Source organism: Schistocerca serialis, chromosome 5 (assembly GCF_023864345.2).
Source record: "Schistocerca serialis cubense isolate TAMUIC-IGC-003099 chromosome 5, iqSchSeri2.2, whole genome shotgun sequence".
NCBI lineage: Eukaryota > Metazoa > Arthropoda > Insecta > Orthoptera > Acrididae > Schistocerca > Schistocerca serialis.
Window position 1 is genome coordinate 834,575,577 of NC_064642.1, and position 12,544 is coordinate 834,588,120.

Genomic DNA, 12,544 nt, shown 5'->3' on the forward strand with positions numbered 1-12,544 from the left:
CTTCCACGAAATTAACGTCAGATGCCACACCAGCTTATATCGCGGAGTAGGCTTTTTATGTGCCTTAGCTTTGTGAAAGAAGCGACGACGCAAATCACACATCAAACATCGGAAACATTAATTCCATTCTCCCAGAATCTAGTTACTTGTCAGTTACAAGGATAACGTTCCGTTTCATATCTTACGAGATGGCTATTTTACTAGCTTTCTGTGATTATTGGAATCTTCCCTGTGAGACTAAGTCCTTAATTACAGAATTATCTGCAAATTCCCACCATTAAGATAAACAATGAGTCGCCAACAATTATTTTCACATACTTCGCGCCAGCGACTATATCAGTGCATAGCGTTCGTCATAGTAACTGGTCACAGGACCTGGCATGCAGCAGCAAAAAATTCGGGTGAACCATCACCTACTTACAGGCTATTTTTCTTATTTCCATTAGCTCTACAGTCGGTTAATATGGTTAAAAATGCCTCCACGGGAGAACAGTAGAGTTCATGACACATGATGAATAACGGATAGTCACGTCCATTCGTTCTAGTTATCAGCACACAGTTCACAGTTCACTCGACTATGTGATGTATTAACAACTAACCACGCTTAGTTCGTACTTGGGTTTCCGTGAAACGCATGCCTTGGAGGAGAACTACGCAGCCGAATTTCTGCGATGGATACATATATTTTTGTATATGTCGTGAAGTGTTTTATGTCAAGAGAAAAATGAGAACATTGCCGGTGCACGCCAACTCTTGCCGCATTTTTCTCTGTATCTTCAGTTTATGTCTTAACGGAACGTTTATTTTAAACTACACAGTAGCTGCTCAGGTCATTTCAGTGGGGAGTAGTTTACTTCTTGTATATGCAACAGATTATTAACGGATTTCACAGTCAGAAAAAAGATCCCTATTAGCACGAAGTGCTCTATCAACATACATCGACGTCAAGTAAGTTATTACTCGATAGACGTCGTTAAACACACTGCACTACGTCAAGTTAATTTTTATCTCCATTTATTAAGAGCGAGCCAACTGACCTGCGGTTGGCCTTGACAGCGACGCGCGCGCGCGCGAGAGAGACTGTGTGTGTGTGTGTGTGTGTGTGTGTGTGATACGAACTCACGGCTCGCCTCGGTGGCTTCGCACGCGCCGCCTGCTGTTGCTGACCTGTACAACCGACGTGTCTGTGTAATAAAATAAGAGCAGCTGATAACCTTAGGCAAAATCGGGGGCATGAGCGATATGAATGGTAGGAAAAAAAAGGGGAAAAATTAATGCTCAAAAACTTTTCCGAGCAATGAATCACATGGAAACCAATAGCATTAATCGCTCATTAGCTCAAAATAGTTACTTGAAACGGAGACGAATTTAATTTGACCCAATTTGTCTTGCTCTGCTCTATTTACTTCCGAACCCATTTCAATTAAGGAGTGTTCTAACAGCAGATTGTGATCCGCTCTTTCTTTGAGATTTTGTGTTTTACGACAATGTTAACTCCGTGTAGTCAACAGTGCAAATGAAAGACAACCCAGCTAACACTGTGTTTCCACTGACTACAGACCATCTGAAGTAGTTCGATCATCTAGTGCGAATCTATTTGATGCCATTTCGACATCTGAGAAAGATGACGTAAAATGACTAGAAAAATACAAACAACCCGATCCCCGAGTGGAGAAAATCTCTCATGTGGTAGAGAACCGAACCTGGGACTCCGTGATCTGGAGGCAGTGACACTAACTGCTAAACCGTGAGCTGTAGATTGAAAGCAATGAATACATTTCTGTCACGATGTTTAGAGCTATGTAGACTTATTACATCAATTAAGAGCTTCCTAATGCAGGTTAAATTCAATGGTACTTCAAGTCACAGGGTGTCTTCTATTTGTAACCTTCCAGAATTCCTGGGAATCTGGTAAGAAGACAGCTTTAATGTACACTACCATTCCATATTAGATGTAACTGCTTGACCTGTAAATTAAAGTTGGAAAGGCAAAGCCAACAATAACAAGGTCAAATATGCATGAGACTTGTGGAATGTTTTGCGTGCATCTTCACAGTGATGATTAGGCATTCTATTACATCTCTTGCAGGACAACAATTCTGCAAGATTTTACGAAGTCACCGAGGTCACCAGAGCCGAGCACAAGCTCACTTTCGGGAAAGTGGAGCAGAAAACTAGGAATTCCCCTTAATGATTTAGGTAAATCACAGACTAATGAAACCTGTATGGCAAGATGGCAGTTTGAATCCATATCATACTGAATACGAGTGTTCTAATGCACGACTTCACTTTGTACCCCGATTGGAGTTTTAAATTAATTCCACCATTTTAATATGTTGACTCTGCTATCATAACAAAAATACTCCAAACGAACTTCCACAGGAATTCATGTCACAGCTGAAGTAGCAACAAACAAAAATTACAAAATAAATTATACTCACTCATCTGCTGCAATGTTGCCAACTCACTCTTTTTCTTCTTTCTGGCAGCTGGAGTGCCAACAGGAGGAGCAGGTATCTCTGGCTGAGTGGCTTGAGTTCCTACTTTTTCATTTCTGAGGGAAGCTTCTTTAATTTCTGTCTCTTTCTCTAATTTGTTTGCATGTGACTGCTTGTCCTCTGTCTTTACAGCAGGAAATGATTTTGTCTCCAGTTTGTTTGATTGTTGTTTCTCATTAACTGACGAAACCTTTGAATCATTTACAACTGCTTTGCTTCCTTTGTCACCTGATTCTTCAATTTTGTTTTGCTTTGGTTTATCATCATTTCGGTTTATGGCTTTTTCATTTTTGACAACCTGCTTTTCAGATTTTGTTACTTGTTTCTTTTCTTCCATTTTAATAGGTGCTTTTTCACTTGCCTTTTCCAACTTTGATGGTGATGCTTTATTCGATTTATTCTGTTCACTGCCATCTTTTGAGTCAGTCACACTATTGTCACGTTTTTTCTTTTCTGCTCCTTGAGACCCAAGTTTACCACCATTTCCTGTCGTGACAGCCTTTACCGACACTGCTGTTACTTTTGAAGTCTCTGCACTAGCGGATTCACGCCCATGTGGTAAATTTTTCTTCTCTGCACTCTCTCTCAAATCTTCTCGCTGTAAAACAAGATGAAATAAATGTTTCTACAGACCAGAATTGTATTACAAATGATCACATCTTCCTATGGTTACTCAACATGTAGGCACATAAAAAATTTTAATATCCACATTTGCAGTCTAACACCTGTACCACCATGGTCCCATTGTGAATATGATGAACCCTTTTCTCTCTTCCTCAGTAAATTAGGCTAATACAGTACACACAATAATGACTAACAGATGTGTATTTTCCCAGATAAAAATGGTACCCTACCTATGATAAAAATTCTTCACAGTCTATTCAATTTGTTAATATGATTGTTAATTATATCATCACTATTGCATTTTGTTATACCTCAGAATGAGATTCTCATAGTCTTACAGTACAGATTTTAGAGGACATGACTACCAGGCATTTTTTCCTTGCTTTAGTTTATATTACCACCTCTCAAAATATAGGAAGTAAAGAGCTTATTGTGGTATCATCCAAAGATCACAGCACCACACCAAAGTTGGGCAACTCATATCAATATTACAGATGTTAGCAATGGCTTGCTACAATACGCAATGACAAATGGGAGAGGCTGAAGATGACACGCCCTCTCTCTTTCAATACAGCAGTGCCCTCGCGTGGAGGTCAATATAGAGCTGAGCATAGGACCACTCTGCCCCACTGATGAAGTCATCAGCAAAGAGGATTAAAGCATTGTTCAAGGCTCTCAATTGGAAATGTACTTATATAAATGTTGAATATTTTACTTCAAGAGATGAGCTTGTTAATTAGTACATCAAGTGATACTTTAATATTCAATGACAGTTGTAAATTATAAAGCACTCAAATGGCAATGGATAGTATCAAGTTAAGCAAATCTATCATTCATATAATAAAGTGAACTAATATTTCGTATGTTGTAGTTCCGATGAGGCATCTCCCAGTTACGGCTGGGCAATTGTTTTGTCTGGTCATAAAACTTGCAGTAGAAGAGATGTGTTTCACAGTATTGAAGATGAAGTGCTCATGGCTCTTGAGGTACACATTTTAAAGCCCATGTTTACTATTTTTTTTTTTTTTTCTCCCCGATTTGGTCCAAACTACCACCTCTTAAAGTTTGTTGGAGTTCTGGCTCACCGTATATGTCCTATGGGGCTTTACACAATGGTCCTCTGACACACTAAATGGCAACATCTGATGCAAGCACGCAGCTTACAGTAACAGAGTCCTGACAACACTGACCACCTCTCAATCAAAATTATACAATGCCCAAAGTAACACACTGTAGTGGTATTTATTATACCAGCCATAAAGGATTTGTAATTTATGGGGCTCTACATTTGTTGTGCACTACATATATGACGAGCAGTCATATGTATATCTTTAGTGGGCAGTAACCTATGATTTGAGAAAAGCTCTGGTCTTGGACCAAATCAAGAGCTTCAGATTACTTTGAGTCAGATTGTGAAGTGTGTCTGGGAGGAACAAACAGTAGAGTACTACTCAAAAAAAGCCACTGTTTGTTTAGACAGTTCATCTGGGCCACAGACTTAACTTACTATGTATAATCAACATTAAGGGACCCTGCGAGTATTGCTGGATCCATCACACCTGTCAATTTTCTGCTTAAATCATGAACAGTGCTGATTCCTCATACTTTTTCCCCTTTAAGCAATCCATGTAGGCCTACATGAAGCTAATGAATTTTCTACTTTTACAAGTGTGAATGTGGGAAATGACTGTCCATTTAGTAGATACACATGTTATTTATGTTACATTAGAGTTAAAGTGCATACATCCCAGTGTTATGTTGCCTACACACAACTGTAGTTGAATAATTTTGAAGCACGTTTGTAATAATTGGCAGGATTGCAGCTCATAACTGTTTATGGTGCTGAATTAAGTAATGGAATAGTTCTCTAAAGCTCTAAAATGACAATTATAATCCAATATAAAAGTTAGTGCTAATATCACAATAAACTTAAGATCAATAGTAATACAGGACAGACTTCATGAAACACAAACGATATAAAATGCCAATAAAAAGTATCAACCATTTAAGTAAAAATTTTAACTAAATGAAATAATGCAGATTCTCAAAACATGCAGTTAATATGTGAAACAAAATGGTCTACCACACAGCACAACAACACATCAAGCAGCTATTATGAAATCTCACTACTCTTATATGACATGAATTATTATTAATCAGAAAGCCTCTACAAGATTAAATGATTGAATATATTCAAGTATGCAAAAGATCAGCATTAATAGTGTTGAGTGAAACATCACACCTCCACTGTGGACATCCACTGAAAAATATAGAGAGAACTCACATATTCATCTCACTCTAAAAACAAAGGAATAGGATAGCACACAATGGCAATAAATACACTGAGTCTGCACACATCAACACGCACATGAGAAAACAATACAAGTTCCAATGCCGGGGATGGAAATCTGCCACCTCCCTTTTAAAGGAATCATTTCAGCATTTGCCTCAAGTGATTTAGGATAGGCCACTACGCCACTGTCCCTTAGTTAGCTCGGAGGCAGCAGGCACAGCTGCTCGCAAGGCTGACCTATTAAACACATTCTGTGCAAGCAGTAATCACCCTTGTCCATGTGTGTGCAGCCAGTGTAGAAATACTGAACAGGCTCCAGTCTGGTTGCCTGCGCACCAGCCTCTTACCCACACCTGCCCACCGCTGGGCACTCAAGCTGGAATAGTCAATTGAGGGTGACCTGAAACTACGTGGGCAGATGATATGAACCGCCACCCTATCAAATGCGAGTCCAGTGTGCTATCAACTGGCCCACCTCCCTCAAAGTGAATAAGATGGGATGTACTATAAATATCACAGTGTAAATGGTAAATTTCAGCAAAAATTTAAGCAACTTCCTGGCAGATTAAAACTGTGTGCTGGACAGAGACTCGAACTCAGGACTTTCACCTTCCGCAGGCAAGTGTTCTACCATCTGAGCTACCCAAGCACAACTCACGACCCGTTCTCACAGCTTCAATTCTGCCAGTACCTTGTTTCCTACCTTCATCCTGGGAACAAATTAAGCTTTTATACACTCTGAATGTCCAGTTGGGATATTGTGTACATCACTAGCAGCATGCATCACTATGTGTGAAAGGTGGCTCTTAAGAAGGTAAAGCTGATAGAATCCCCATCCAATACAATACCTCAATTCACAGTGGAGCCAAGATTCAAGATATCATTTCCTACATTTCCCGATTAAAATATGTAGTGACATACCTTTACTATTAGACTAGCTCTAAAACAATTCCAATAGGATTCAAATTACTATGAACAAGACAATGACTCACTAGATCTTTGCACCCATATTTACCTTGACCTATTAAGTGTTAATTTATTTATGTTGTGGGTAACCTATTAGCTGAGTAATATCTTGCTAGATAAAAAAATGCACCAAATAGTATGCAAGGGGCCAAATAATAATCTATTAAGAACCTTCAATATCTTGAAATTTGTAAGGTATATGAAAAATGTCCGAATTATGTTGAATATATTTGTCCATTGTGCATTACCAAGCATGGACAGTGCAGAAGCTAGGGCCAAATATTTTTTTTCCAAAATGATATAACCATGAAGCACTATACTGTGCATTTCACCCTTCCCTCAGCAGGCACTCACTAGTCGACAGAATAAAGAAGGAAAGAAGACTACTGTTTAACATCCTGTTGACAACACCACCAGGGACAGAGCGTAAGTTCAGATTAAGGGAGGCAGTGAGCTGTGCCCTCTGAAAGCAACAATCGCAGAATTTGCCTCAAGTGCGGTATATTGATAATTTTTTTACTTATGGACCGTCTGACAGCAACTGAATAAAACACAATTTTAGTGCCATACGCGTTTCGCCTTTATTTTCTGCAAGGCATCATCAGTGGCCTGAAATATGTACATATGTTAGCTATTTAATTTACGTTTTGTCACTGTGCCTATAGGTTATAAACAGTTCTGGTGGTTGGTATTTCCTATTAAGTAGTAATGTTTTGAACTGTACTTACAGGTTGCGTGCACAATCTCTTAAATATTACACTCCTGTTGCATTTTATGTGTTGTTGTTGTTCTTATGAACGCCAATTTGCAGTTTTTTCCACTTTAATGCAATGTTTTGGTTTCTGTTGCCGACTGTCAAATTTTTTTGCCAAAGATCGAATGTTATTGCCAACCCTACGAGTGTAACTATTGAAGTATCTGGTCTGTTCATGTATGCATATGTGTGTGCGTGTGGTATTATTATTTTTTTTTGTGCGCTGTGTGTGTGTGTGTGTGTGTATAATGGTGTGGTATAATTTATTTTTTATTTTTTTTTTGCTGTGTGTGTGTGTGTGTGTGTGTGTGTGTGTGTGTGTGTGTGTGTGTGTGTGTGTGTGTGTGAGAGAGAGAGAGAGAGAGAGAGAGAGAGAGAGTGTCCAGATGGTGTGGGGAAGAGTCTTTTGGTTTTATGTTATTTCCTTTACTAAGTGTAGTAGGGAGCCTGTGCTGATGTGAGTTTGTTCATTTATCACATTTTTGTTTTCTGCTATGGCTTTCTGGATGTGGAAGTTTTCTTGCATTTGTATAAGATGTTTGTCATGGTTGCTTATTCTCATTATTTTCATTTCCTCTTCCATGTTCGTAGGATGATAATTATAGTGTTTTAAATGCTCTGCAAATGTAGAATGGTTTGTTTCATACTTCCAACATCTGATATGTTCTTTGTATCTTGTTTCAGAATTCCTGCATGTCATGACTATGTATACTGCATCACAACTTCGACATTCAAGTTTATATATTCCTGATTGTTGGAATTTGTCCCTCGTGGTAGCTGGCTGGCTTAAGTGTGATTGAAGGGTTTGCCCAGGCTTATGTGCTATTTTGAAACCCTGTCTCTTTAGGATGTTTGCAACTCTGTGTGTTAGTTTATGTGTGTAGGTCATGGTGTACCATCTGGTTCTTTTCTGTGTGGTGTTGTCGTCATTGTGTGTGTTTGTTGAGTGTGTTTGTAATTTTTCAGCTTGTGAGTTCATTTGTATTCTGGGAATGTTGTGTTTGTTTTGTATTTGTGTTTTTACTTTTTGATTGAGCCTGTGTACCACATGTGTCTCATACCCGTTTTTCCTAGCTATTTGTATGATTGTACTCATTTCTTGTTCATAGTTTCTCTTGCTGAGTGGGATTCTGTTTAATCTATGTAACATGTGTCTTAGTGCTGCAAGTTTTTGGCTGTGGGGGTGGTTGGATGTGGAATGTATTATTGTGTCTGTGGCTGTTGGTTTTCTAAAGATGTTAAATGTATGTTTGCCATTTTCTTTTTTAATTGTAATGTGAAGAAAATTTACTTGATTTTCTTTTTCACGTGTGAATTTTATGTTCTGATGAGCTTTGTTTATTTCTGAATGGAGTTCATCTATTTTTTCACTTGGCTCATCTACCAGACAAATAATGTCATCCACATATCTGTACCAATATATGATTTTGAAACTTTCATTTGTGGTTATCTTTTCCAATATCTGATTTTCTAGGTGACTGATGAAAATGTTTGCTAGTGTTCCTGATATTGGGGATCCCATAGGCAGTCCATCAGTTGGTAGATAATATTCTTTCTCAAACTGAAAATAGTTTTGTTCAGTTGTCAGTCTGAGCATATATGTTATTTCCTTTATTACGTCTGTGGTGAGGTTGCTGTGGGATGAGAGATTTTGTTCTACGATTTCTATTGTTTCTGTGATAGGGATGGAGGTATACATATTTTCTATATCGAATTAAATCAGTGATGCTGTGTGTGGTACCTGTATGTTCTGTATTAGGTTTCCTGTGTTTATCACTGTTCTGTTGTTTTCTACTCTATAGTGTTTTGTAACAAACTTTTGGAGTTGTTTCTCTCTCTTTTTTTTTTTTTTTGTTTGGGTTGTAGGGCGCAAAACTGCTATGGTCATTAGCGCCCGGTCCGTGACTTAGGAAACAGTAAAAAACCGAAATTGAAAACCAGCAGCAATGGGAACGAAAGTCATAAAATTGGAGAAACTAAAAGCAGAAGGAATGCTTAAAAGTCCACTATAGAAAGGGGTTGGTTGTCCACAAAAAAAAAAGCTTCAAATGACTGACGTCATTTCACTGTCACTAATAAACTGTAGAACGCGGTCAGCTGAGCGCGTGTCATCTGCTAAAATCGACGATAGATCAGGCGATAGCTGTAGACGGGAGCGTAACGGATTAAAATAGGGGCATTCAATTAAAAGGTGTCTGACCGTCCACAGCTGAGAGCAGTGGGGACAGAGTGGGGGAGGATCACCGCTTAAAAGATGTCGATGACTAAAAAGACAGTGCCCTATCCGGAGTCGAGCTAAAATTACCTCCTCCCGACGACGCGTTCGGGAGGAAGAGGTCCAAGCGCAAGGAACGGCTTTCACTTCCCGCAATTTATTGTGGGGAAGTGTTGACCAATGCGCATGCCATAAATGAGTAACTTGGCGACATAAACCGCTCCGTAGATCGGTAAACGGAAGAGACTGAAGAGCTGGCCGAGGAAGAGAGACTGCAGCCTTGGCCGCTATATCGGCCGCCTCATTTCCACAGATACCAGCGTGTCCCGGGAGCCAGAGGAACGCCACTGAGACGCCCCCCAGGTGGAGCAAGCGCAGACAGTCCTGAATCCGGTGGACCAGAGGGTGCACAGGGTAAAGAGCTTGGAGACTTAGGAGAGAGCTGAGAGAATCTGAGCAGATAACGTACTGTATCCGCTGATGGCGGTGGATGTAGTGGACAGCCTGGAGAACAGCGTAAAGCTCCGCAGTATAAACCGAACACTGGTCGGGAAGCCGAAAGTGATTTGGGGTGTCGCCAACAATATAGGCACTCCCTACACCTAACGATGTTTTCGAGCCGTCGGTGTAAATAAATGTGGCGTCCGTCATTTGTGCACATAGAGCAGCAAACGCCCGACGATAAACAAGTGAAGGGGTACCATCCTTGGGAAATCGACAAAGGTCACGGAGCAGGCAGATCCGGGGACGGAGCCAAGGCGGTGCTGTACCCCAAGCTGTCAAGAAGGTTTTAGGAAAGCGGAAGGAAAGAGAATGGAGCAGTTGACGGAAGCGGACTCCCGGTGGTAGTAGGGAGGAGGGGCGGCCTGCATACCCTACATCAAAGGAGGCGTCAATAACATGACAAAAAATTGCCCCAATAATGGTATTATCTTATTGTATTCAACTAAGAACTTTCATTTGAACAATTATTATTCTAAGAATTATTATTGGGGCTGGATTAGCAGGCATGGAAGACAGATGGCTAGCATAACGACTCAGAAGGACTGCTCACCGACTGGACAGCGGAGGTTCAGCAGTCTCAGCATAAAGGCTTTCCACAGGGCTAGTGTAAAAAGCTCCAGACACTAAACGTAATCCACAGTGGTGGATAGAACTGAGACGCCGAAGAGTAGACAGCCGAGTAGAGGAGCAGACTATGCTTCCACAGTCCAATTTCGAGCGCACTAAGGCGCTCGAGAGGCGGAGAAGGACCACTCGGTCTGCTCCCCAGGAGGTACCATTCAGGACACGGAGGGTGTTAAGGGATCGCAGAGGAGACAATCCATAATTGGATTGATGGCAATGGCAAACAGTACAACACTCAGCACGGAGCCCTGGGGTACCCCGTTTTCTTGGGAGGAAGTACGGGAGAGAGTAGTGTTCACCCGCACCCTAAATGTGCGCTCTGCCATAAATTCGTGAAGAAAAAGGGGTAGCCGACCTCGAAAGCCCTAAGAGAACAGTGTGCGGAGGATGCCTGTCCTCCAACAGGTATCGTATCCTCTCTCCAGATCAAAAAATATTGCTACTGTTCGGCGTTTCCGGAGAAAATTGTTCATGATACAAGTGGAGAGAGCAACAAGATGGTCAACTGCAGAACGATGCTTTCGGAATCCGCATTGGGCAGGTGTTAAAAAGACTGCGAGATTCCAGCCACCACGCTAAACGGTAATTCACCATACGCTCCAAAACCTTACAGACACTACTCGTGTGAGAAATGGGGCGATAGCTAGAGGGGAGATGTTTGTCCTTTCCAGGTTTCGGAACAGGAACAACGATAGCTTCCCGCCATCGTCTGGGAAAAGTACTGTCGGTCCAAATTCGATTATAAAGGCGAAGGAGGTAACGCAGACTATGGGTTGATAAATGCAGCAACATCTGGACGTGGATACCATCCGGTCCTGGGGCGGAGGAGCGAGAAGAAGAAAGTGCATGTTGGAGTTCCCGCATGGAGAAAACAGTATTGTAGCTTTCGCGATTTTGAGAGGAGAAAGCAAGAGGTTGCACTTCCGCTGCACGTTTCTTCGGGAGAAACGCTGGCGGGTAATTTGAAGAGCTCGAAATCTCAGCAAAGTGCTGCCCCAACGAGTTAGAAATTGCGACGGGGTCCACGAATGTATCATGCGCGACAGTGAGCCCAGAGACCGGGGTGAAACTAGGCGCGCCTGAGAACCGTCGAAGCCGACTCCAAACTTCCGAGGAGGGAGTGAAGGTGTTAAATGAGCTAATAAAGAATTTCCAGCTTGCCTTCTTACTATCGCGGATGACACGACGGCATTGCGCACGGAACTGTTTATAGCGGATACAGTTGGCCAAAGTAAGATGGTGGCGGAAAACGCGGAGAGCACGTCGCCGCTCACGTATTGCATCACGGCATGCCTCGATCCACGAAGGAACTGGGGGGCGCCGGGGCAGTTCGGAGGTGCGTGGTATTGAATGTTCCGCAGCTGTAAGAATAACGTCGGTAATATGGGTGACCTCATCGTCGACGCTGGGAAAGTGACAGTCATCGAATGTCGCTAGAGACGAAAAAAAGTGTCCAATCAGCTTGGGCATGTATGGCAGTTGAGGCTGCAGTCTAAGGACACATGGAAAGTGGTCACTCGAGTATGTATCATCAAGGGCGAACCATTCGAAGCGCCGAGCTAGCGGAACAGTACCGACCGCAAGGTCCAAATGAGATAAATTTGTCGTGGAGGCAGATAAAAATGTAGGGACCCCAGTGTTGAGGCAAACTAGATCCACTTGGTGGAAGACGTCGAGCAATAGTGAGCCACGTGGACAAGGATGTGGAGATCCCCAAAGCGGGTGGTGGGAATTGAAGTCTCCAACCAGCAAATAGGGGGGTGGAAGCTGACCAAGAAGATGAAGGAGATCAGCTTGTGCCATTGGTGTGGACGATGGAATGTATACAGTACAAAGAGAGAACGTGTATCCGGAAAGGGAAAGACGGACGGCGACAGCTTGGAAGGAAGTGTTTAAAGGGATTGGGTAATAATGGAGAGTTTCACGGAGAAGAATCATGAGTCCCCCATGTGCTGGAGTGCCTTCAACAGAGGGGAGATCATATCGGACGGACTGAAAATGAGGGAGAACAAAGCGGTCATGGGGAGGCAGCTTTGTTTCCTGAAGACAGAAGATGACCAGCGTGT

The 12,544-nt window shown here is 41.8% G+C and overlaps 1 protein-coding gene across 7 annotated transcripts in view; it reads right to left on the bottom strand.

The window, feature by feature from the left end:
* LOC126480707 (ribosome-binding protein 1) overlaps positions 1 to 12,544 on the bottom strand; it is a 347,820-nt gene that overhangs the window by 329,294 nt on the left and 5,982 nt on the right. For all 7 annotated transcript variants that reach the window (XM_050103956.1, XM_050103952.1, XM_050103955.1 and 4 more), the window contains one exon: positions 2,442 to 3,096. In XM_050103956.1, coding sequence (XP_049959913.1) covers positions 2,442 to 3,096 — 655 coding nt within the window. The remainder of the gene's footprint in view (positions 1 to 2,441; positions 3,097 to 12,544) is intronic.